Here is a 27950-nt window from a genome sequence, read left to right as displayed (position 1 = left end):
TTTTTCATCCATATGCAAACAAGTCAATTAAACCTGATTCTACCATGATGTGCAATCCCATTTACAGTTGCCTGATATTTATAATTCACATTTAATGAAGAGTGAGGAGAATAGGAGGGGAGGAAAGATTGAGTAAATATTACAGAAATTTTAACTTGACTTCATCAGAATTACACTCACGGACGGAGCTGCTTTGTGTGTACGATTGTGTGTATTTGTTTCTTTTATTGGTAGTCTGTCTGATCTTTGCACAACACACTGTAAACAGGTCAGGTTAGAATGACCTGCTTGAACTCGCCTGCTCCACCCACAGACAATTTGCCAACACGAAAACACTAATGTCCCAGCCTTGAGCTCATTCTGTACACACACACACACACAATAATTATAACCAAAGTACACTCCCATCAAATATCTAATATCAAACTCCATTAAACGCATGACAAAATAAAACAGAGACCCACACATACACACACACTGGTTGTGTTGGCATTCATTTGCAGTGGGTGAAGCAACCGTGTGTGTGTGTGTGTGTGTGTGTGTGTGTGTGTGTGTGTGTGAGAGAGAGAGAGAGAGATTCAGAAAATTCATTACGACCTACAGCTGATGTCAGGCTGACTTTATAGAAATGTCCTCTGATTACTTTTCTTAAAAGCTTTCATAGTTCACACACATGTTAGGTTTATGTGCTATATAAGGACTCTTCAGGCAATTTTTATAGGGTACACAAACTTTACATTCTATCCTTTGGATGGAAATTTAGTCCCTACAACATTCAAAATTTCGTTTTATTATCTTTGTGGGGACACAGACACACATACACACAAACACACAAAGGGCTGAGCTGTTTCTCTGAAGCCCGCTGGCCATTGCAAATGCTCCGTCCTGAGCCAATGTGGAATGTTTTACATAGTTGAAGTGAAAGTGCTGAGGTCACGAAATACCCATAAGAACAGTTCTAAGACAAAGAATGACATCTAAGACAATGCAACGTCTGCTGTATTTGCGGTATAGCATTTATTTTGTTAGCATTTTATTTTGAGCTGTGGAGAGAAATCCAATGCAAGGAAACACTCTTGAAAGAATAGGAAATAAACATCGCAGCAGGATACATCGTCTACCTTTACAGAAGCAAAAAAGCATGTCTTAAATAATATAGCATTAAGCAATTACTACCACTACCTTAGGATACATTAATATACATGGATGGGGCCTAATGGTTAAGGATGTGGGCTACTAACTCTATGGCTGCTGACTCAATACTAAGTAAGATTCACCCAAGAGAGTTACTAAGATCACAGTTCGACTCCACAGGTCCTGTGTCTTTGAAGAAGGCACTTACACTAGAATGAAAAACAAATGTCAATTAAGATATTGCTGAAAACTATTTATAAAATGACCCATCTGAGAGAACACACAATACATAATCATTACAGGAAGCTTTCTTAGTATGGATGACTTAAATCAGTCATTACAGATGCACAGGTGTGCACACATAGAAATGAATGCTATATCGGTGTAAGGCCTGCTAATTTGATCCAATGCCGGCATTCAAATTAGCGGTGAAGGTCTCAACGCGCGTTCCGTCTCTTCCAATGGCAGAGGGATTTATAATTAAATGTAATACTTTTTGTCTTATGTTCTAACTCGTTTCATCTGACTCCATAGAATGAAAGTGTTTTAATGATATCTGTGCATCATTAAATATACGTTAATGTTTGACTATTCCTTTTAACTCCAATGAAAATAAAGTCAAAGTCTGTTAGAATAATCAAATATAACAATTTATTATGTCAGGTAAATGTATTTTAACAATTCCATAATCAATTGAAAGATAATCAATGCAAATCATCAAATGTTTTAGGATTAGAGAAATAGATGCAAACCCAACATGAACTACATGAGCTAAACCTCACGGGCTATCTGAAATACAGAAAAAGCCACGACTCCTTGCTGCATTCCATTAAATAGCCAGAACTTCTTTTCAATGGTAATTTGCATTCAGGTTACACCTTATTTGGGGGGTAGGGGAGAAAGGCCATTTGTCCACCTTTCTTTGTGTACCAGTTTCTCTAAACTTCTAAAAAACCTTATTACCTTTTGTTTTACTTATTTGGAATGAGACATTTGTACCACTCATTCCTGAGACATTTAAAATGATACCAAACATAATACTCAATGATAATCATTCACATCAAACCATACATATATTCTTATGTGTGTTTTAGGTGATCTGTATGAAGGGGAAGGAGTGGGGGATGAGGGGAAGAAATGTAGATTAGGATGATTCAGAGGTGAGACCTTTGTCTCTGGGGAAGAGGGGGGAAGCCAAATGTTAATTTGCCAAGGTCCTTTGTCTCAATAGACCATGTGGTCAGATATTTTCTCTTCAACAAGTTTTACGGTCTTACATCGGCGATGTTTATGTAGGCTATACACTCACCGGCCACTTTATTAGGTACACCTGTCCAACTGCTCGTTAACACTTAATTTCTAAGCAGCCAATCACATGGCGGCAACTCAGTGCATTTAGGCATGTAGACATGGTCAAGACAATCTCCTGCAGTTCAAACCGAGCATCAGTATGGGGAAGAAAGGTGATTTGAGTGACTTTGAACGTGGCATGATTGTTGGTGCCAGAAGGGCTGGTCTGAGTATTTCAGAAACTGCTAATCTACTGGGATTTTCACGCACAACCATCTCTAGGGTTTACAGAGAATGGTCCGAAAAAGAAAAAACATCCAGTGAGCGGCAGTTCTGTGAGCGGAAATGCCTTGTTGATGCCAGAGGTCAGAGGAGAATGGCCAGACTGGTTCAGGCTGATAGAAGGGCAACAGTGACTGAAATAACCACTCGTTACAACCGAGGTATGCAGCAAAGCATTTGTGAAGCCACAACACGCACAACCTTGAGGCGGATGGGCTACAACAGCAGAAGACTCCACCGGGTACCACTCATCTCCACTACAAATAGGAAAAAGAGGCTACAATTTGCAAGAGCTCACCAAAATTGAACAGTTGAAGACTGGAAAAATGTTGCCTGGTCTGATGAGTCTCGATTTCTGTTGAGACATTCAGATGTTAGAGTCAGAATTTGGCGTAAACAGAATGAGAACATGGAACCATCATGCCTTGTTACCACTGTGCAGGCTGGTGGTGGTGGTGTAATGGTGTGGGGGATGTTTTCCTGGCACACTTTAGGCCCCTTAGTGCCAATTGGGCATCGTTTAAATGCCACGGCCTACCTGAGCATTGTTTCTGACCATGTCCATCCCTTTATGGCCACCATGTACCCATCCTCTGATGGCTACTTCCACCATGTCACAAAGCTCTAATCATTTCAAATTGGTTTCTTGAACATGACAATGAGTTCACTGTACTAAAATGGCCTCCACAGTCACCAGATCTCAACCCAATAGAGCATCTTTGGGATGTGGTGGAAGGGGAGATTCGCATCATGGATGTGCAGCCGACAAATCTGCGGCAACTGTGTGATGCCATCATGTCAATATGGACCAAACTCCCTGAGGAATGCTTCCAGCACCTTGTTGAATCTATGCCACGAAGAATTGAGGCAGTTCTGAAGGCAAAAGGGGGTCCAACCCGTTACTAGCATGGGGTACCTAATAAAGTGGCCGGTGAGTGTAAGTTTCCTTTGAAGACTGAAATGTGAGAGCATCTGAATTTTGCTGACAAGTTACATTGATTTGGCTTTGCTCTGAATGTCATGATGAGATAATAAAGACATAGTTTTAAAAAGTTATTCACTCAAAAAGCATTTTTCTTATAAATATATAATGAATTTGCCTGAAAAAAATGACAACGCATTATGTAAAAAGTAAATTATGTTAAATAACCAAAATAAGCTACAAGTATTTGTCCACTAACTTTTGTACAATGAATAGGCTAAAAAATGCATGGGTTTGATGATTAATAAAATGGTTATTTTCATTTTACTCTAGCTTTATAAAAATTTGCATTTCAATGAATGCAATTTAATTCACTAAAATCTTTTTAAAATGTAAAAGTTCACTCCTTGGGGCTCTCAAATAAACTGTAAGAATAAGAATAAATAAACAAACAAACTGCGGTCAGGTTTTTCTGTAATTTAGTCCACCTCCTGCTGCATATAACCAAAAAGCCATTTTATTAACATGAGGAAATTAATCTAAAATTGTTTTTTATTTTCGTCAGTTATTTTGTCTACGGGTTGTTAGATCTAGCATTCTTCCCGCATAAAATCAGACACAGAGATAAAGTACAGTAGTTTGGTAAGATTACATTTATTTGAAGTAAGAGAGATTTTGCCTGTGTGAATTGCCTTCGTCTATACAGCGTCTTTCTATTTATAGTGATGATGTGTGTTGAATTACTTCAAAAACAGCGATGCTCCCACCTCATTGCTGAGAAATACTGTATAATGTAGCGTTTCAGTCAAAGTTATTTTAGTAATAAAAGTCTCGGACAGCGCTGACAACAGGTTTCAGGTTTCATGTTTCTGTGTGTGAGCTGCAAAATCTCTGACATGTGTACAAGTGACTGTCTGTCTGTAACAGACAACTGAAGAAGCAGCTGACAGACTTGATGTCAACTCCAGTTCACATTTCACACATTTACATTACCAATTCAGAAAAATTGCTTCAGTACAGTCACACTATACACTCACCGGCCACTTTATTAGGTACACCTGTCCAACTGCTCGTTAACACTTAATTTCTAAGCAGCCAATCACATGGCTGCAACTCAGTGCATTTAGGCATGTAGACATGGTCAAGACAATCTCCTGCAGTTCAAACCGAGCATCAGTATCGGGAAGAAAGGTGATTTGAGTGACTTTGAACGTGGCATGATTGTTGGTGCCAGAAGGGCTGGTCTGAGTATTTCAGAAACTGCTAATCTACTGGGATTTTCACGCACAACCATCTCTAGGGTTTACAGAGAATGGTCCGAAAAAGAAAAAACATCCAGTGAGCGGCAGTTCTGTGGGCGGAAATGCCTTGTTGATGCCAGAGGTCAGAGGAGAATGGCCAGACTGGTTCGAGCTGATAGAAGGGCAACAGTGACTGAAATAACCACTCGTTACAACCGAGGTATGCAGCAAAGCATTTGTGAAGCCACAACACGCACAACCTTGAGGCGGATGGGCTACAATGGCCTCCACAGTCACCAGATCTCAACCCAATAGAGCATCTTTGGGATGTGGTGGAACGGGAGATTCGCATCATGGATGTGCAGCCGACAAATCTGCGGCAACTGTGTGATGCCATCATGTCAATATGGACCAAACTCCCTGAGGAATGCTTCCAGCACCTTGTTGAATCTATGCCACGAAGAATTGAGGCAGTTCTGAAGGCAAAAGGGGGTCCAACCCGTTACTAGCATGGGGTACCTAATAAAGTGGCCGGTGAGTGTATATTCAAATCAATGGGTTGGCATGGCTATTTGCAAGATGGTGGAGCTGGTACTGAAAAACTAAATGAAAAGAAAAGTACTTAAAATGGAATCATCCCTTACAAGCAATTGAAGAGTTAAAAATATAACTAGATAGAAAATAACTAACAAGGTAGCTTAGAAAAAAAAACAGATACTAGCTTTTCACTAGCTTAAAAATAATTTTGTTTAGTCTAGACTTGTATGTTTAGATATATTCTTAAATATGAATGTATTTGCCTTGACTTAAACATTTCATGGGAAGGACACATTTCCATCTGCACCACAGGCACAGAGGTGTCTTTTTCAGAAGCTGTTATTTCTTGTATCTCCCACTCTTGATTAAGAAAATAAGCTTAAAGAGTTTCTCAGTTTCAAAGAGTTTCACAACGAGTTTTCTACTCCTTTTAAGGGTAAGAAATCATACTTTCTTCTTGACATTCTGTTTTTGTTAAAGAGTTACACTTAATTTAGGATTTTTTTTTAGTGCTACAATTTAATGTGATTGTGAGGCTCTTTTCGTCTCTTTGAAGAGTCCAAAGATCACTTCATTTGGCATAACCCCGATACTTTATTTGTCCCCCCCCCCCCCCCCCCCAAAGTCCAATTATTCAACCTTTAATTTCAAGTTATTGTAAGAAAAAATGATCAAAAATCTTTTTCTTAATGCAAAATAAAAGTGCAATAAAGACATAATGTTTGTGTGTGTATAACCATTTAGCAGACGCTTTTGCATTTATAAGAGCCAACGATATTCATAATATACAATGCCAGGTTTATTTGATTACTAGATTAGGATGCAAACTAGAGAATAGGAGAATTGCCGTGAAGTTTGTACAGAAACTGAATAGAAAAGGAAGCAGCTCTTTAATATTTGGCTTGACCTCCTGAGCTTAACGGTCAACATTTTACTAGGCACATCTTCCTCTTTTCATTGACCATTTGTTGCAAAAGAAATCAAATTTGTCATTTTAACTCAGTTTTTAAGCATTTAAGCAAACGGCTCTGACGTACATAGGCACTGGTTAGCCTAGGTCAAGCCGTTTCGCATATGAATAGTTACATTGTAAATTGACTTTAAACTTCAAGTTGTGCGACTGACTTCTTGGTAAGAAAGCTTAGATGCTATTTCAAATGTTAATTGTTAATGATATAACTCAGTGACATAGGATATCCAATAAGAAACTGGCTGCTCACACTAACCCCAGACACGGAAGGAAAGGTGATATAGTGAAACGCATTGCCCATGTGGTTGGTGATATGGGATATTTATTAAAATACAGGGTGCATGAATCAATCCCAAAGAGACAAGGTATGACACATATGGTTGACAATAGACCTTTTTTTTACTATCTATAACACCAATTGTTTTTATCGCCACCACTTTGTTGGACACCATATTGAGGACTGAGTGACATGAGGTCCCAGGTCCGTAAACATGGTAAGCAGTGTTAGTGTAATTTTAAAACGACTCAACGCCAGCAGCACTTTTCTGCACCGACTACAAGATCCTCCTAGAATGTCTTTCAAAGAAGTATGTGCAACATACATAAGAAAGGGTGTGACTATCTAGGACATTTTGTTCCAGGTGTGACATTGAACATGGACATATTACGTTCAATAAAACATGACGTATTTTGTACTAGATTGCTGCATTCAGGCTAGAAGTCTAAAATTGAATAGTATCTTTATATGTTTTCATATACCAGGTTTTAAAAAGGATTAACAATGAGCATTTAATCAGTCCCAGTGTCACGTTGGTTATGGGATTTGGTTCACGTTCATCGGTCATGTCTTTTATTTTGTAGTTATGGTTCCTTGTTTCCTGTTTTTTTCATGTGATTCCCTGTGCTTTCCTTGTTTCATGTGTTATGTTCTCACTGGTTCGTTGTTTGATTGTTCATAGGTGTTCCTTGTTGTCATTAGTCTTTGTGTATTTAAGAGCTCATGTTTGCCCTGTTACTTTGTTGTGTATTGAAGTTTGAATGCTGTTCCATGTTCCAAGATTGTGGTTTCTAGTCAAGTTTCATGCTTTGGTTCACCTGATGGTTTTTGGATTGTCACCGTTATAATAAACTGCACTTGGGTCCTCTACATCATTGTTTTCATCTGCTTCTATGTCAGCATCTTTACACCCGCCGCCAGGACACACAACTTGGACACAAATGAGATTTAACCTATTTACTAATTTATTTAATAGTGTAGGCTACTTTTTATTGTCACAGGATATGCGCGCATATCCAAAAAAAAACATCGCAAAATTGGAAATATTTCGGTTTTAAATCAGGATTGCGAACCAGTGGATATCATGTAAGCAAATTGCAAACTTTGTTGAGTTATGCTGGTGAAGAAGTCTCAAACCCCAGTCAATTATTAAATACAGAAAGTGAAAGTAAAAACTGACCGAGCTTTTGACATCTGACGCTAAATTAACAGCGATGAGAGCTGAATCTATTTCAATAAGTTCTGATAACGCTATATAACTGTCTTCAATTATTTTCTTAATATTCCTCTTGTGGCCCATATCTAGTGAAATTTTTTAGAAGAGAAGTATTTCGTGTTAAACAAGATGGTTTTTAGCCTTTTGGTGCTGTTGGGTCATTTTTGCTAAAAAAAAAAAACTTCATCGGAATGGGAAAGGTTTTGGTATTTGCTGTGTGCACACACACACACACACACACACACACACACACACACACACACACGATTCGAAAAGGTTAAATAGTCCTGAAAAAAAAGTCACTTGTCACCACATTGGAAATAAATGGGAGATGAATTTCAATAGAAACGTATGGTACTGCGCACAAACAAATTCGTACTGAAAGCTCATTTTTGGAGATATCAATGTCAAATTTGGAACACAGCTTGTTTAGATTTATGGCTTTAGAGCAAAACATTTTTTTGGGGAAAATATATATCTCATATAAAAATTTATAATGGTATTTTTGTGCATTTTTCATAACAATAAATGTAAAATGTATACCTTTTTTTCAAATTCATTTTTTTTATTACTTTTTTCACATCAGCAATAATCTGCCAAGTGTCGTCTTTAAAAAGAGACCAAACTGTGCTCCAAAGCATTCAAGACTTATGACAGTTTAAGTTGGAAATTAAATGTTCAGGTCCATGCTCAAAAAGTAAATGTATAGATTATAACTTCTGCATAAATAAAATGTAGTAACATAAAATATTAAATAAAAACCATTATCGAACAAAATTTCAGTCATTTTTTACCGACACGCGAACAGCACTAGAGGGTTAAATGAGGAGTAAGCTAATCTAACAGTGTCGGTTATGCGTTGATGTGCTATGAAATAATTGCGGGGCAAATGAATTGTAATATTTAATAATAAAATTAGCCTAATAATTATAATAATAATCATTCCGATTATCACGGGGGGGGGGGGGGGGGGGGGGGGGGGGGCTTGAGATTATCATATAGGGATCATAGCTTGAGATCATAATAGCATCATAGCCCCCCACCCCCCACGCCAGGCCTGCATGTAATGAGTCTGAACTTTTCATTATTGCATCTCTTTTTTTTTTTCTCAGGGTTTTTATGCTATTTGCCACTCTCTCTTGTATCTCTCTCCTGTGGTGGCTTTTCCTCTTTTTCCCCCTCCTTCTTTTCTCTCATATGCCCAATGGCTTTCATCATGTATTCAATTTTCACCCAGACCCCTGACAATCTAACAGAGATGCAGGAGACCATGTGACAGCGTGTGTGCATGTGTGTGTGTCAATGAGACAGTACTGTGAAAGGTGTTGAGATGTTGTTAATATGGCCTCCAGCTGCCAGAGAGGGTCTAGAGGGGCAAAAGTGCCATAATTCTATAATGTGCTGATAACACTCTTTCTCCTCTCTTTTCTCTACTCAGAGAGACAGCTCTCCTAATCCTCACCATCCTGTCATTTTTTTTCTTTTAGTTCTTTTAGTGGAAATACCTCACATCTCTTACATTTTCTACCAAACTTTATAGTCTCTCTCACTCTTTTTCGGTTCCATCTCTTACTCCTGTTATTTAGACGCCGATGGAAGTTGTTACTGATTTGACTGATTTTAGAATAATACATGCTCTCTCTTCATCTCCCGTTCTGCATGTGCTCTATAATAACTTAAGATAGGTGCTTTAGAGTAGGTGGCCAATTGAAACCAGATCTCTCCTCATTTATATCCCTCACTCCGCCGCCACCTCCTTGGCAATCAAAGGAAACAACCTCAGTGCGCTGTGATGCTGCCCTATATCAGCAGCCTGAGAACGATTCAATACGATAATTACAGGTCATTGTCACTAAGTCAAGAAGCCTGCATGCTCAGCATTACTTCACGACACAGCACACCTGAAAAATTATTTGGAGAGGTTCCTCTCAGATTTTTCTTCCAATTTCTACGCAATTTTATCTAGTATGAACAAGCCTCTATAGAAAACCTCTGGCTTCACAACAAATACAGCAGTGGATGTTCTAGATAAATAATAGCAATTATTTGCAATTTATCAAGGTCAAGGTGCTTCTGTCTATATTTGCATGCACATAAACATAGCAAAGTTCTGCCACAAAAAACCCTCAACATGACATCGGTACTTTCCTGACTACAATGAATTTCTTATATATATAGTCTATAGCAAATTATGACAGCTTCACCCATATTACACAGATTTTTTAAAAGAAATACATTTTTATGCTGTTATTTACAACACATTAGACTGATCAAAAGAGACAGCAAAGAGATTTATGTTACAAAATATTTCTATTTCAAATTAATGCTGTTCTTTGAAATTCTATCCATTTCTATTCCTATTTCTATTCATACAGGAATCCTGAAAAAATGTCAGAGCAGTGCAACCATTTTCAACTGTGATAGTAATAAGAAATGTTTCTTGAGCAACAAATCAGCATATTAGAATGATGATGAAAATTCAGTTTTGCCATCACAGAAATAAATTACATTTTAAAATATATTTACAACTGAGGGACTCGTATTCAATTATTACAAAAAGTGCAATCATTCACTGACCTTTAAGAAGGAAACAAGATGCATTGACAGATGGGAATTGTGTGTTATATAGCTTCTGAAAGGCCATTGCTAAATAAATCAATTTAATATAATTTTTTTAATAAAATTTTATAAAATTGTTTAAAGATCGTATTTATTTATTTAGTACTGCCCTTTCGGAAGCTATATAACACATAATTCCAGGAAGACAAAATAAGTACAATTTACACAAATCATCCTGTTGTCAGAGTTCTGTTTAGTTTCATTGGGTTGTTGTTCATGTATTTGTTTCCAATGTTTCCATTCAGTTTAGCTTCCTGTTTGTTACTATGTTTACCTGTTTCTTTTTTAGTTCCCTCATTTACTTGTGCATAAACTGTATACTCCATGTTCTGTTGAGTCCTTTGTCAGTTCTCGTCTTTGTTTAAGTAGTGTTAGCGTGTTTTCTCCTATTCTTTCGTGTTTATTAAACATTCTTATCTTGAATATTCTGTCATGCCTCTGATTAACACTACCATCTATGTGAGGACAGCTCAAAAAGTTTTGCCTTCTTGAGTATCAATGAAGAAAATGATTTTAGATTTTCAAGCTGTAATTTGTCCTCAAGCAGTACTAAAGAAATACTCTATAAATTACAGTAATTCTGAGTTTGAGTCAGATGGAGACAGATTCACACCCAGAGTTAATTTCATCCATTCAAAGAAAAAGACAGAAAGAGAGTCATTCTTTCTCTCGGAAAGACTGAGAGAGAGTCATTGATCACAATCAAGCTGATTGGATATCATTACCCAGTGACCTACTGTACTGTATACAGTCTCAAAAAAATGGCAAAAAGTTATAAAACACACTTTTAAAAAGTCCTAATGAATTGAAATGTCCCTCTTCTCTGGAATAATCTACAGCTCCTGTTCTTCAAAAATGAAATATATTTTCATGAAGGATAAGTATGCTGAAAATTAACTGATAAAGTCAGCATGCAATAAGCTGTGCTTCGATTACTTCTGATCCATTATCCATTGCTGACTGCAAATCACATGAAAATGAATTCAATTAGTGAAAGCCCACAGGGAGAGAGAGAGGAAGACCTTAAGAGAGGGAGACCTCTTAATGCAGACCAGAGAGATAAACACCCTAATTATTCATCAATAATTAATCAGCGAGTGTCCTAGAAGGAGAGAGAGAAAGATCAAGGAGAGATGCAAAGTTGACTGCACTACTTCAGTAAGTTCCCTACAGATGATTTAAAGACACATGGATTATTTCTTTTTCTCTCTCAAAGCAGTCTTTAAAATGTTTCAGCTGCTATAAAACTGCATTACCACAACTCAATATATATAAAGATTCAGAGCTTCACACACAAACAGGGTCCAAAATAAACTCTTGCCAGGTGCCATATCCTAGTAAGAATTGGCTTGGGCGAGTAAATAAAACTGGTGAGTTACTCTTCAGTTAGCTGGCAACTGACTCACGCTGAATGAAGCAATGTGAGAGATTTAAAGGGGTCATATAATGCCATTTTTGTACAAGTTAATATGAATCTTTAGGGTCTAAATGAAAACTTTGTAATATATACTTTTATTAAAAATTCTCATTAGTATTGTAAGAAAACACGCATTTTACCTGGTCAAAAACAGCTCTGTTTTCAGCACGCCGTTTCAGTGCATATGCCTTTAAATCATAATGAGCTTCGCTCACTCCGTGGGGAATATTCCCATTGAAAACAAAACTCAGCCACTGCGTCTTCAGCAGTTCGGATTTAGGAACATCAAAATGACTGCTGTGTTCATTATTACACACAAGAACAGAACACCACATTTGCTTAGACGCCATTCTGCTCCAACATATCAACAATGACGGACTATGATGACAGCTCGCTCAGGGCGAGGATGTGTTGAAACGCTGCTGTCAATCAACAATCATGGGAGGGGCGTCCGATTTAGTGACGTCACAAAATCGATCGGCTCAATTTGAGGCAGGGGAAAAAATATAAGGAGATTAAAACAAAAACACTGGATGGATTTTTATCATTATAGGATGGTTGTGTACAGGCACTGCCAAGACTGTAGGCACTGTAGGGAGTCAGTCAATCCAAGATGGCAGCACGCATGACAGTACGCACGTTTGTTTGATGTGATTATTGATTGTTTGGATTGGAAGTTTTAGAAGTTTTAGTTGTTATTAATTTTGTTTTGATTTTTCTTATCTGTGTAGATGCAAAATAGATTATTTTTTCGCAGCGCTCTTTTGATTTCATTGAGCAGTGTTAATAATTCCATTTTAAATGTCCTCGCTGGCACGGGAGAAGGATCTGACTGGCCTTGTTTGGGCACACTCTGGATCTGCGGGGAACAAACTAGCTCTGCTTTGTTGTGTTATACATTGCATTGCTTGATGTGGTTCCCTTCCTTGTGAAGTCGAATATCATTAGCTACTTCAGAGGTCGCGGAATAGTGCATCGCTCGAAAATGGTGTTTGTAACAGCAGCTTTTCTCCTGCTGATCGCAGTGGATTACACAGGAAATGAAAAGACACCGGAGGTCCATTCTCAAAAGGTGTGGACATACTTTTACATCTCATCTGAAAGAACGTTCTCGGACATTGGTCTTAGTTATGGAACTGCATCACTCATCATCACTAAGGGATATCGACTCTCGTTTGCTTGGATTATAAGGACTGCTTTATTGTCATGAATCGCATTTTGGTTCCTAATGCCTATAATGACTCTCGATCTACACCTCGAAAAGGAAGTGCCTGGTTCTTATTTTATTGTTAATCTCAGGAAATGTACATCCTAATCCTGGCCCTTTCATTAATAGTCTTAGTACTCCTGAAGACTTTAAATTCAGGACGGATTCGGTTTTATTCACTTAAATGTTTGTAGTCTGTTACCAAAAATGGACTTGGTTAGGGCATGGGCAATTCAAACAGATGCAGATGTCCTAGTAATTTCTGAAACCTGGCTTAAAAAAACTATTTTAGATAAGGACATTGGGATTAATGGTTATAGAGTTTTCCGTTGTGATCGTCTAAAGAAGGGGGGTGGTGTTGCAATTTAAATTTTAAGACGAAATTTAACACCAGGATTTTATCTTCTCAGTCTACTGTTAAACAATTTGAGATCTTAGTATTAAACCTTGAAATAGCTAAAGGTCAGCATTATACTGTTATTGGTTTGATGACCTTTTTAAATTAATTTGATTGCAGTGATATTGTTTTAGTCGGAGATTTAAATTGGGATTGGTTATCCTCTGCGTCAGATAATTTTAAAAATCACTGTAATGGTTTAAATCTTACACAGATAATAAATACTCCTACTAGACCTAATGTCAGAAATCCTAATAAAGCTACTCTTATTGACGTGTTTTTGACAAACACACCTCATAAATATTCAAATGTAGGTGTGTTTGCTAACGATTTGAGTGATCACTGTGTTATTGCTGCAGTAAGAAATGCAAAAATCCCTAAAAATAATTTTTAAACCTAGAATAAATTTTAAAAGAAACTTGAAGCACTTCTGTGAGCAGGCGTTTTTGCATGATTTGTCTAGCTTTGAATGGGACAGAATTGCACTTATTGACAATGTGGAGCTTGCTTGGAAATATTTTTATGATGGTTTTATTAGAATTGTGGATAAGCATGCTCCCTTTCAGAGGTTAAGAGTAAAGGGACTGGATAACCCATGGTTTACTCCGGAGTTGGCTAATCTTCTTCGGCGGAGAAACCAAGCCTGGGCTAAAGCAAGACAATCTGGGACAGATTCAGACTGGCTCAGTTTTAGACAGCTGCGCAACCGCTGCACATTTTTTATTAAAAAAGCAAAATCAGATTTTTATTTAACAGCTACAACAGAGAACCTAAACAATCCCCGTAAATTCTGGAAAGCATTAAAATCGGTATGCACCATGAATGCTTATAATGAATTACCTCCATATATTATCAATGAAAAAGCCGTCATATCAGAAAAGTCTGCAATGTTGGATTGTTTTAATAAGCACGTTGTGGAAGCTGGTTCCTTGTTTGAGTGTCAGCTCCCTGTAGGAAATTCAACCGTGACAAACTGTTTAAACTCATCAGTTCCACCAATGAAATCTGAGGCGAGTGAAGAGGTATTTTGCCTAAAGCCTTTCTCTGTCGCGGATGTGCAATCAGCTCTTGTTGCCTTGGACCCTAGTAAATCTCCTGGCCCTGACAGTCTAGAGCCTTATTTTTTGCAAAAAGATGCTAATTTTATTGCTAAACCAATTTCAATTATTTTTAATCTCACTCTAGTCTGCAATGAGGTTCCAGTAATCTGGAAATCGGCCTATGTACTCCCCCTATTAAAGGGAGGTGATTCCGCCCATTTGGATAACTATAGACCGATTTGTAAGTTACCAATTTTAGCTAAAGTTTTAGAAACTCTGGTTGGTGATCAGTTAAAGGACTATTTGGTTTCCAACCACATTTTGTCTGAATTACAGTCTGGGTTTCGAAGGCAGCACAGTACGACTACTGCAACAATGAAGGTCATTAATGACTTTATTGAAGCATTGGACTGTAAGAACACCTGTGTAGCTCTTTTTATAGATTTATCTAAAGCATTTGATACAGTGGATCATTGCATTTTATTGAAAAAGCTACATAATATTGGTTTTTCTGACCATACTGTAGATTGGTTTACCAATTACTTGGCAGATAGAACTCAGTGTGTTTATTCTGACAATCTTAAATCAGCAACACTGACTGTATCTAGTGGTGTCCCGCAAGGATCAGTCTTGGGTCCAATTTTATTTACTATTTATATTTATAACTTGGGTCAAGACATCCCACAAGCTCATTTTCATTTTTATGCGGATGATACCGTTATTTATTCTAAGGCGGCAACTTTACACCAAGCTTTTTCAAGTTTACAATCTGCTTTCAACCTTGTTCAGGCACAGCTCTATCATCTTAAACTAGTTTTAAATGTTAAGAAAACTAAGATTATGCTTTTTTCAAAATCTAAGAAGTTTCTTGTAAGTCTTCCAAGTATTTCTACTATACATGGGGAACAGATTGAACAAGTCAAACTGTATACATATTTGGGTATATTAATTGATGATCAGCTCTCTTTTAAGTTGCACATTAATAAATTGGTACAGAAGCTCAAATTAAAAATAGGATTTTATTTTAGAAACAAAGCCTGTTTTTCTTGGAAAATCAGGAGGAGATTAGTTGCTGCAACATTTCTCACTGCACTTGATTATGGTGACCTGCTCTACAGAAATGTGCCTGTTAAATGTTTATCTTTGTTGGATACTGTCTTTCATAGTGCACTAAGATTTGTGACTGAATGTAAAGCATCAACACATCATTGTACTTTGTACAAAATGACAAACTGGCCTTCATTATCAGTGAAGAGGCACATTCATTGGCTTACGTTTATTTACAAGTCTATGTTGGATATGCTCCCATCTTATCTTTACAATTTGCGCTCTGGTAAATTACTTTGGTATTTGTTGTCTGTACCTAAGGTCCGTACAGAGCTCGGTATGAAGGCCTTTAGTTATGCAGCCCCTTCCACATGGAACACATTGCAGTTGGATTTGAAGTTGCAAGATCTGATTTATTTTGGTCAATTTAAACACTACATGAAATCTTTGGAAATAGATGCTATAAATTACTGTGACTGTTTTTAATATGTAACTATCAATAATTAGTTCTTTTAAAATCCATAGCATGTATAAATTGTACTTTTAAATAGTCTAATGTTGATTGTTTATGTTGTTGTACGTGTGTTTGTTGTTCATATTTGTTATTGTGCGCTGTCAATACACTGTCATTTTGGCCAGGTCTCTCTTGGAAAAGAGATTTTAAATCTCAATGAGATAACCTGGTTAAATAAAGGTTAATAAATAAATAAGACACATTTCAGTACAATCAACTTGAAAAAGTGCATGTACCATTATATGACCCCTTTAAAGAAAAGTAAATTAAAACCGTGTCTGAATTCATCTTTTGAGATTGAGTGAAAAATGTACCTTCTGAAGTTTGTTTAAAATTATAATTTTTCTCCAGATCTGCATGTGTCAGGACACATATAGGATTATTCTCGCATTAAGGCATGAAAAAGAAATAATAATAATAATAATATTTACACACATATATCTCACACAGTCTTTCAATAATGTGCAAGTGAAAAACAGCTAAATAATTCTTGTCATAGGGACAAAAATTTATAATTTAATAAAATTAGTGCAATTGCAGTTTCATGGCCTTTAGAAATATTTACAGCCATTTTTCTCAATTCACTCACCATTGGCAGATGTAGCAAAAAGGTAATTTTAGACCCTGTATGCACACATACACATGTCTATTGTACGGAAATATGAGCCCTCCAGCTAGCAAAAGTCTAAATGATTTTCTGTGCTGTAGATGGCTCAATAGTCAATTGTGTAATTTAAGCCATCTGTCATGTTATATCACATCAAATCAAATTAAATTTTACATATCACCACACGACCAGGGCCAGTGGAATTTGTTTCCACGACTTAAAGAGACAACCTAGGGTAAGATGGCTTACTCCTTGCAGTGATCGAGCCAGTAACTTCTCATTACTATGCCTGGGCTGTAAAGGAATAGCTCACCCAACAATGTCATTATCAAAATGTAAATCATTCTTGTCTGCTAAGGTCATTTCAGGTCATTTTGTGAACAAATTGTTCTTTTGAGTCAGTTCTTTTCCATGATTGATCTAAGTGACTGTGAGTTTCACAAATCAAACTGAATGATTCGCTCACAAATTGGACTGATTCGGTTCACAACTGGATGATTCACAGCAGTTATCTGCCCACTGGAGGGGAAGAAAAGTGACTTAAATTTTGGCCTGTTCCACACACATAAAATCACACATTTAAAATATAGTAAGGCTTCAAAAGACTAGAAAAATAGCACACAAGTCGAAATGACTACTTTACCGTGATTTCTTGATGTTTTTTTAGACAGTTGTGGTCACAATTAACTATTGTAAAATGCAAAAAAATAAACCTGAAGAATTTCCAAAATTTGAACAAAATGTAAAATTGGTTGTTGCAGAGAAGAATGAAAATCCTAACGATTTGGAACAACATGAGGGTAACTAAATTATTAATTTTGGGGTGAACTATCCCTATAACCACTATACAGTGCATAAGAATAGAGCAGATATGAATTACCTCCCAGGGTCATCCCAGCCTCAAAACACCTCCTCAGACGGCAGGACGGGCAGTTCTTCCTCCTCAGTTTATCTATGGTGCAGTCATTCCTGCTAGCGCAGAGATACTTCTGCTTCCCTAAGAGAGAGAAACAGATGCTCTTCAGAAGTTTTAACTTTGAGACAGTTGGCAGCCAAAGTAAAGCTTCAGAAAGGACAGAGCTGAGAGCATCACATTTACATTAAGATAAAACGTAGACCAGAATAAAAATAGAGAACACACACACAGAGAGAGAGAATACTCCAATTAGAGGAGCTGTTAACATGGCAACCCAGTCTGATAGGTCACAGCCCTTACTCTGGGCACTTGACGATAGCCAAATGAAAAGTGCAGTAAGATTTGACAAGAGGTTCTGCGGTGTGTGTGTGTGTGTGTGTGTGTGTGTGTGTGTGTGTCTTAATCAGGAATACAGAGCCACAACTGAAGTAACCTACACAACTGCAGTCAGGTCTGACATAAAATTACAATGAGATGTGACAGACATCCACTACCAGACATATGTATATACAGTTAAAAAACAACAACAACAAAAAACAACACTGCAGTAAAACCTAATCAACAATAAATCAAGCACAAAAGCAATGTAATCAAAATGTATAATGCAAGAAATAATAAAATACATAAGATTTACAAAAATACTCCATAACACACCACGATAATCAGATTTTACATAATGCCAAACTGTAATAATACTTAAATACTTTATACTTAAATACTTTTTGTCTGTGTCCAGGAAACCTGTTTGAAAACAGTGATTCTTTTTTGCTATTGATGCTAAGTTGGACAAAAAATGCACACCTCACCTCACAAATTGCACAAATTCAGAAAGCCCTCCCTAACCTAGCAAATCGATCTAAAAATTTTCATAAATGACAATAAGGAGGCCAGTATACGACTTCTCTTAGTATATTGTCCCACGTCTCTCTCTGTCTCAACTGACAACTGTTGAAACATAATAGTGTGATATTTCTGTATTTGATTAAACTGAGATACATTGTTACTCCTCTTAACTTTGATAAACTGTTTTGTTCCACAATCACGGTGGGTGTTCAAAGTAAAAAGGTCATCAGTTTATCAGAAGAGTGTATTTTACTCTGCACCTTAAAGTAGATTTATTTCCATGATGAACATGGTTTATATAGCCTAAACATTATTAATTCAACTTTGTTATATAGCTGTTTTCTATTTTAATACATTTTGTGATGCAATTTATTCCTGCTCAATAAACATTTCTTACTTCATTTTCAATGGGGGGAGGAAAAGAATAAGAGACATGAATAATGCTCAAGTCGATGGATAAGTCTCTTTGTGTGAGTATCACTGATTACTGATACTTGTATGGCAAGTCTTTGCACACATCACAGCCAAGTCTGTACTTTCTAAGGTTGTACGTATTTGATTTTCACTGCAACACTTTCTTTTGGGTTCCATAACAGGGAAAGAATGTGTCCGTAATTTGTGTAGTTGAGACAACTGAATTTCTGAATGTCTGTGTATTATGTGCCAATTGTTGCTATTTTCAGTAACATTATTAAAAACAATAAAAGCTGTCCTAGACACATGGTCAAAAGTAAATTCATTTGTGAAAAGACTAGATCGCCATTTAATGTGGCTTTAATGACAGTTTAAAGCTGTAGTTAAAAGTTCTAATTAAAGTGAATAAAGTCTTCACATACGGTGAATATATTTATCCATTAATACAATCCAAAGCCAGACTTGTGTTATTGTTATTAATGGGTGTGTTTTTGTTACCCTCAGCAGCTCTCTTGAAGAACACTTTGCAGCTTCCGCAAGTGAGGGCTCCATAGTGACATCCAGATGCTTCATCAGAGCAGATTAGGCATGTCCTTTGAGGAGGAAGGAAAAACTCCATTGGGAAAATGTCACTCCTCCCCCCATCAAACCTAAAAATAAAAACACAGTATAAACTAATGGCATGACAAAACACTGCTGATATAAAAGAACAGAACATTTATGTCAGAGGAAAACAAATATACTGCAAACATGGAACTTGTTCTTTCACTGTAATGTCAATTGTGAAGAACAAATATGTGATCCATTATCAGTAATTTGAACAGGACAAGCTTACCAGCTCTCATCCAAACAAGCACAGAAATATATGAGTAATGGGTGCGTATTTGTATCCACATGTACATGCACATTCACATAATTGAACAGAATAAAAAATTGTGTAGGTAGGTCGCAGCCGAATATCTCTAAAGTTTTACATCAATTATCCAGTGTCCGGCTGCTTAAATTAGAAAAGTAATTTGCAGGTCCAGCACTCAGAGATGACATTCCCTGTGAAAATGCACAATTGAAAGATGGTACATGTGCCTGTGTGTGTCAGTGGCCAAATGATGGAGGTAAATAGAGGTGACTTTATCCTAATGCAAGTGCCAGGTCTCTAAAGAAGGGTAATAACTGCTTTATTGCTTAAGGAATGATGGAAAGATTCTGAGTTAAAGAGAGTCATTCAGTATCATTATTCTGTTCTGATGATGGCAGCCAATTCTGTCACCACACACATAGTGAGAAAGGAAAAGTGAACGAAATGACTGAGATTAGGAGAAGGGCATATTTCTGATATTTTCTTGGCTGTCTAGAACAAGTGGTCAAATTTTGTACATTTACATCTTTGTGTAAAGGAGAGTAAAAAAAAAAAAACTTCCAATGGAGAGCTGAGGCGATGCATTACCGTAAAACTTCAAATAGTAGCCCGGGCTTTTATTTTCCCAAATCGTCGAACTGCACCGGCTTGTATTTGAGACAGGCGTCTATATGAGACAGGCCTTTTTAATTTAGTGTTGAGATGTTGTTCATTGAGTGTATAGGCCTGTCTCTAATCTCTAAAAATCTCCAAATGCTCCACGTGAAACTGCGGTCTTCCGACCTTTTACTATCGCGTCAATTGATTTTGATTAATATGCGCGAGGGAGAGAGAGCAAGACAGCGCTCGTGTTGTTTGAAGACGTGAGAGTGCGCGCGCGCGGCCGGGGCGCTGTCTCTCTAACGCGCCCTGTCAAGCGCAGCAGTCATTCTATTCTACATCACTCATCGATCAAAAAAGGCTTTGGAGGGACAAAAATTTGCTTTGGCGGCCGCCTAAAAGCGGACGATCTGACGGTTTTAGAGGATTAAATACAACCCGAAACTAAAAAACAGACCCGGCCTCTATTTGAGACCGGCCTTTATTTACCCAAACCTGCAGCCACACCAGGCGTGTAAAAGAGACAGGCGTCTATTTGGGACTCGGCTATTATTTGAAGTTTTACGGTATGTCAGTCCAAACCTATAAAAAAAACTCATTGAAATCTGTCACCTTTGTTTTTCTTTTCTCTCTCTCTGTTTTCACCTCTTTTTTCTTACACACACAGTTTGGTGCTGAATAACCTAGTATACAATTTTTTTAACTAACTTTACATAAGAATCATACCGTATTATATAATGAATTTATATTAATTTAACAGTATAGAGTAATAAACAGCTATGTTAACCTACAAATATATGGACTGAAACTAGGGCTGTGCAAGTAATCCAAAATTGATTTTCAATTTCGATTTTGGCTTCCAACGATTATGAAAACAAGATAATTGAGGTAAAATGATTATTGTGCCACTGCCACATTCAGCGGTGCACTTTCGTTCCTCCCTAAGCCAAACTTAACATCCAAACCAGCTGAATAAGTGAGTGTTGTAAAATGCAGTCTACTGTTGCTAAATTGCGATACGTGCCTGACTAAACAGTGTCATTAAAAGCGCATTAAGCTGCGAAAGAGACCCTGTTCACTTAAGCAAAGTATACTGTGGGCTTCTGATTGAGCCTGAACGGTCAAATAGCTTATACACAAAATGTCAAAATGCTGTTTTGATAAGTATCCTCAAAAACATGGTGAGTTTTGTCTTAAGTGCATATATTTATTCAATTGAATTGCAGTAGGGCTTCACGATTAATCGAAATTGAACCGCACGTGATTTGGCAAAGGCTGCAATTACTTTATGCGCAGCTTGTCAGTGCAGCACGGCTCTGTGATCAGTAGTCAATTAGCCTTTCGCCGAGCCCCGCCCCCCCTTGGTTACTGTTGCTACGTCCGACAAACAAATGGTCAAACACGACCAGCGCGACAGATTGCCATGACGGGAAGAAGTATACCCGTGTGTGTCAGTGACCCTTTTGGATCAATACTCCCTCCAGATCGAGGCAAAAGGGGTTACAGTATGCAGTGGAGGAATATATTCAAAATATAAAAATTCGAAATGAAGGAGACACGACTACTATCGAGGCTAATCCTTACCGGTCTCAAGCGAAATCAGAGAAACCCCATGACCTGTCCCTCAAATGGAACCAGCACAGCCTTGTGGACCAGTCTTGCTCTTACACTGCTGTGTAATCTCTCGGGGTACCTAGTGTCCGATTTACAAACGCCGTGGGCGCAATGCTTCACTACCTTGCTTGGAGTCAATGTTTGACGGACCTGCTCACATAGTAATGGTTGCTATGATGTGTGATTGGACCATGGCCGTTTTGGGGGAGGGGCCGGCGAGTGGTCAATTCTGAAAGCCAGAGGGCACTCTCGCGCAGAAAGAGAGTATTCGGCCTAACAGTCGTTAAGTGTGTCCCGGCTTTACTCGACACAGGTAAATTTCAATCGAGGATTTTTTTTTTAAATCAAGGACTTGAACCCTAGAACCAACACATGTTTTTCCACATTATCTGTGTTGATTGTAGGGATGCCACAATTCTCAATATAATATTGAACCGTTCGGTATGACATCCACGGTTCAATACGCGCTTGTGAATCAATTATTTTTAAATAATTTATGTGCGTTTTATTTCTCTTCGAATTGACTGTTTGTGTGTGCCTGTAAGTCTACGAGCTGAGATGAGAAAACTCCTCTCCGCGAGTAAATATTCAATCACTATGCTTTAAACTAAAGTTAGCACACGGCTTAACCATCATTCCACACTTTAACATGGCGAGTGGCGGTGAAGTGAGGCTACAGTACGAGGAAGCGCCGGCGTTTTTCAAATCCGTGGTGTGGGGACATTTCGGTTTGCCGTTGAGTATAATGCAGAGGGTAAACAAAAAAATGACTGTGTGCAAGCATTGTTTTACACGTGTAGCCTACTCAAACGGAAACACTTCCTACATGACTGCACATCTGCGGCACCATCATCATATGTTTACCAACTTCACATGTATGTTTATTTTAAAAATTTTGGAATTTATGTGTTCCCCAGTTTGTACATGGGCTACCAGCAGCTGTGAAATGTCAGTGTTAATTTTATATTATACAATACACTAGGAACTAGTGGACTTTTCTTAGCTTTTAAGTAAAATAAAGGAGTATTGCAATAAATCGTTTTTATTTTTTCTCCTTAACCTCTTACAGTTCCTATTGCCTAAGCATAGAACCGTCAGAACCGAACCGAACCGAACCGAAAACCGTGTTTAAAAAACCTAGGTATGTATTGAATCGTGGGCTAACTGTATTGTTGCATCCCTAGTTGATTGAATGGGAAAAATCTGTATAATTCTGCCAAAAAGATTTTTTAATGGTTAAATATGTTAACAGAAGCTGAGCTAATATTGAAATGTCCAACAATATTAAAAAGCCAAAAAAGCCATATCAATCACAGGGTCTGGTCTGGGTGTCTCTCACGTCTCACTATCAGCATAATGTCCGCTATTGCTTTGACCTCATGCAATGGCGTGTTTAAGAAGGTCACTACGGCTAAAAATACAGACACATTGAGGTTCCGAGTAAGAGCAGTCACACCACACATGCTAAAGTGGTGTTGGTTTGCTCTCACTTTCTATTTTCACTGACACGTTCTTTAGTCTTCCTCATTACTGTAGATAAGACATAACTTGATAGCTTAACAACACTCCAATTTCCAATACTAAATGGGGAGCATGTGTTTATCTTCATCTTTGTTCAATAAATGTATTGCCGTGCTCCGTGCTTCTGGAAAATTTGCGTTAATTTTCCATGCTGCCTTGTAGTTGCACAGTAGTTATATAAATGTTATTTGTTACGTTTATGTTAGCGTCAACAGTATACAGACAAAATACACATATTTTTCCCATATGTAAAATTCCCATTAGTGGAATAGACTTTTTTATTTTTATGTTTCAGTGTTTTTTGTCTATATAATAAAAAAGCCAATGGGGTCCAATTTTGTGTTAGACCCCATCAACTTTCACAAAAAAACTAATGCTTCAAAATATCTTCTTTTGTGTTATACAGTGTGTGTGTGTGTGTGTGTGTGTGTGTGTGTGTGTGTGTGTGTGTGTGTGTGTGTGTGTGTGTGTGCGCGATTATTACTGATAAAAGTAGAGACAGGGAGGATGAAGTTAAAATCATGTAGGTTTATGTGTTTGTGTGTGAGAAGGGGACAGCACCACAACCAAGAAGTCGATTGGACACAGAGTACAGACATAACTATACTCAGTGACATGAGGTGTCAAGGGTACATACAAGGACAGACACATATCACTAAACCAAGTGCACACAAACACTCACAGGCGCACGCCCTCTCTTGTACTTTTCCCCTCCCTTTCTTTCTTTCTTTCTTTCTTTCTTTCTTTCTTTCTTTCTTTCTTTCTTTCTTTCTTTCTTTCTTTCTTTCTTTCTTTCTTTCTTTCTTTTTCACATGCTTACCGTCAGAACAGCCTGGCACAGACTGAAGAAATAATGAAATACACTCTCACATGGATAAACATTATGAATAATTTTTCAAATTACTTCATAGTAATTGTAAGATATATGCTCTCTGTGTCATTATGTTTTTGTTTCAGTCAGTTGGTCTCATTTCATGTTCATGAGTTCATCCCCTCATCTGTGATCTGGTTAATCATCTTATTAGTTCCCTTTGTTTGTACCATGTATTTAACCCCTAGGTTCTCCTTTAGTCTCTGTCCATTCTCATCTATGTTTTACGTGGTTGTGTTCTCCTGTGTTTGGATTTGATCATCACTACTCCTGTTGTGCACTTCAATCAACACACCATATTTTGAAAATAGTGTGTTAGGCCTACACGAAGACAAACGTTTCTCTCTCTCTCTCTCTCTCTCTCTCTCTCTCTCTCTCTCTCTCTCTCTCTCTCTCTCTCTCTCTCTCTCTCTCTCTCTCTCTCTCTCTCTCTCTCTCTCTCTCTCTCTCTCTCTCCCCCCCCCCCCCCCAACCCCCCCCCCACCAAAAAAAATACAGTAATTCCTGTCAAAATCATTTGCTCTTATCTTTACAAACCTTTAGAGAACATAAATAAGTTATTTATAGCAGGATGTTCAAAAAGTTATTTCCCATACAACAGGGAACGATGACCATAGCTGTCCAGCAAGATTTAAATTTTCAGTGAATAACAACTTTCAATTTCTGTTCCACACAAAAAGTTATTGTAATATATAGAAAAATTTAAATATAGAACATAAGTCATAACTAATTTTATTATGCTTTTGTTGTGCTTTTTGGAGCTTGACAAACCCTGATCTCCATCTACTTTCACAGTACAGGAAAAATCAACTTGACATAAATTAAAAACATAAATGTACTGGTTTTATTCAAGTCATATATAAATAATTTATAAATTAATAACTTAATATGACAGAACCAGAATCAGACAGTCTGATTTCATTACATTGTACAAGCTAAATCATTTTTTTAGGTTTTTAAGTAGATCCTGAAGCACAGAGGTTTAAATAGACAGGTTAACAAGCGGCTGATGAGTGACAGCTGTCAGTGATTTGTTGTCATGGGAACTAATGAGGGTAACTATGGCGACAAACAAGGTACAGGGCAAACCAGAAACCAAACACAGGAAGTGAACACAGAAACAATGGAAACTAAGAATACACTTCAACATAAAAGTCCTTACAAAACACAGGAGGAGACAGCACAGAGATCGTGACAATATTGATATATATTTAATAAAGGATATAGAATGAAGTAATACTGTTTATATTGATATACATTAATTTGATATTACGAGCGCATCTGAAAAACAGCGGAGGACACCGAGTGAGCTGCTGCAGTGAAAGTGCGTAATCCAATTTGTCCTATACATGCAACATGCTTTATATATCTCATAGGATGCTCTGACAGATACTTGTGCTGTTAATGCGTTTGAGATGTGGTGTTTTCCTCAGTGCATAAATCATAAGGTTGTGCTACAAATAATCCTATTGAGCTGTAAAATTACGTTTATGTTCTATTTTTATACGTCAAAGGAATAAGGGGCCGGGGCTTAGGCTCGTCCACTCCTGACAGCAAAATGTTAATATTTGCATGACTTTCTAACATTTACAGATGGAGAATATACCTGTGAAATGTAAGCGTCCTTGAGCAATGGAAAGGCGATATAAATAAAACGTATTATTATTATTATTATTAAATGTACATTTTATAATGAAGTTTTTAAAATATACTTTATATGCGTGTTGCCGATCTGTTCTTAACTTTATAAAAGCAATACAACTTTATAAAAGCAATAAACACAGCTTAATATGAAATGCATGACGAAAAAGTGTGTAATATATCACAAAAAAACAACAACAACTTGAATTATTCTGTTTATACGTTAACGGTTAACCCCAACTCTCCCGCCATCTAGCTTTAAAATGAATCGCGAGGACTCTTCACCCTGGGTCACATGACCATCAACGATTAAATTACTTCCTTGAAATGACCATTGCATATTCCCTTTGCTAACTGACTTGTTTGGAACGCCCCTACAAATACTGTCCCCTTCCCGAAATGCCCTTAAAGGGTGCAAAATTTGGAATTCACCCTGTCGCGTAAACCATTGAGCTTTATGCAAGTGAGTCTCTGATAAACTGCACAGACTTCAGGGAACGAGTGCTGCTGCACACGTGTGCCCGACAGACGGAGCACAAAAGAATAGGATGTGCCATAATTCTAACTAAAATAAACATTTTACTAAAATATTTATTAAAATATATCATTAAAGATAACTTGTCAATGGCTGAGAAAGAGTTAAATGTGCCATATGTAGAACTTTTAAAATCCATATAAAAAGCCTTGAAGTTTGAATGTTTACAGTCAGAAAAATTGAGAGGAGACATAGAAACAGAAATTTGTCCTAAAGAAACTTAAATTCACTTTATATATTTCAACATATTTAATACATTTACTTTCACTTAATTTCCTAGAATGAATTGCATGTGTTGAACTTCTTTGAAATAGAATTCAATACATTTTCTGTCATTCCAATCTAACTTCATGTGGGGTGCCGTGTGGTCATTTAAAATCACTTGCTTTGCAGTTTCAAGTTTTTAGGGTCCTTGGGTTGTAAACACGTTCTGAGTCCATGTGTAAGGTGACAGTGATGTGCGAAGTGTAACAGGTTTTTAGGTGAGGTGACGGTGTGTTAGTGTTTCTTGTGATGTTTCCAGGAGGTGATTAGGTGTACAGGTAATTTAGCGCTCTCGGGTTAAGCTAACAACAATTCATCACTTACTTCATCAACACTCACTAAAAAAATAAATAAAACTCAAATCTTACAGTAACACACATTCACTTGGATCCAATTAATTAAATGTGGCCCTTATTTCAAAACATCCACCCAGTGTGTGTGTGTGTGTTGTGTGTCAGGTATGTTTAAAAAACAGTTTCTAAAAAATATAAAAGTACAATTTTCCAGCTTACGAGGCTTCTATAAATGAGATCAAATGAAAAAAAAAAAAAATTGTTGGCTTTAATTGTAATTTTTTTTTGTCCATTTCAATGGACGTCAGGTCAATACAGGTGTACTTCCCAAAAATGTACCAACATGAAATAAATTAATAAACATAAAAATTGTTGGTCTATACTTTAAGCTTTTTCTCAAGGTCAAAACATTTTCAGCAGTATACCATTTCAACTTTAATTTTGAGGTTTTTGTTTTACAGATTTCACATTGTTTGTAACAAACTAAATATATTCAAATCGATCAATATGGTCATATTAGAGTCATTTTCTGTGTGCATCTTTCTTTTTTTAGATCAAAAACTTGAACATTATAACATTTCAACTTTAATTGTAAGGTTTTTGCTTCATAGATCACACATTTGTTTATTCATAACAAAATAAACCTAGGAATCAATCAATGCATTCACGTAAGAGTCATTTCCTGTGTGCATCTTTGAAACAATTTCTCTGTTAACGGTGTTCTTGTATTTTTACAGTACATTACTGGCAGCACGGTTGCCAGCAAGTTACTGTATTTCGATTTCCAGTAAGTAACTGTAGTGTAATTCACTTTACAGTGCACAAGATCAGTACTGTAAACTACAAAATAGTACTTTACTGTATT

The 27950-nt window shown here is 37.1% G+C and overlaps 1 protein-coding gene across 1 annotated transcript in view; it reads right to left on the bottom strand.

Annotated features, from left to right (window-relative positions):
- Positions 1-27950, bottom strand: part of ar (androgen receptor) — a 117449-nt gene that overhangs the window by 71907 nt on the left and 17592 nt on the right. The window contains exons 2-3 of the mRNA XM_056241369.1: positions 19389-19540; positions 17598-17714 (exon numbers count right to left, since the gene is read on the bottom strand). Coding sequence (XP_056097344.1) covers positions 17598-17714; positions 19389-19540 — 269 coding nt within the window. The remainder of the gene's footprint in view (positions 1-17597; positions 17715-19388; positions 19541-27950) is intronic.

The sequence above is a fragment of the Rhinichthys klamathensis genome, unplaced genomic scaffold (assembly GCF_029890125.1).
Source record: "Rhinichthys klamathensis goyatoka isolate OS25496 unplaced genomic scaffold, OSU_Roscu_1.1 h1tg000639l_1, whole genome shotgun sequence".
Lineage (NCBI taxonomy): Eukaryota > Metazoa > Chordata > Actinopteri > Cypriniformes > Leuciscidae > Rhinichthys > Rhinichthys klamathensis.
Note: the sequence above shows the minus strand (reverse complement) of the source record. Positions and strands in the feature narration are given on the sequence as shown.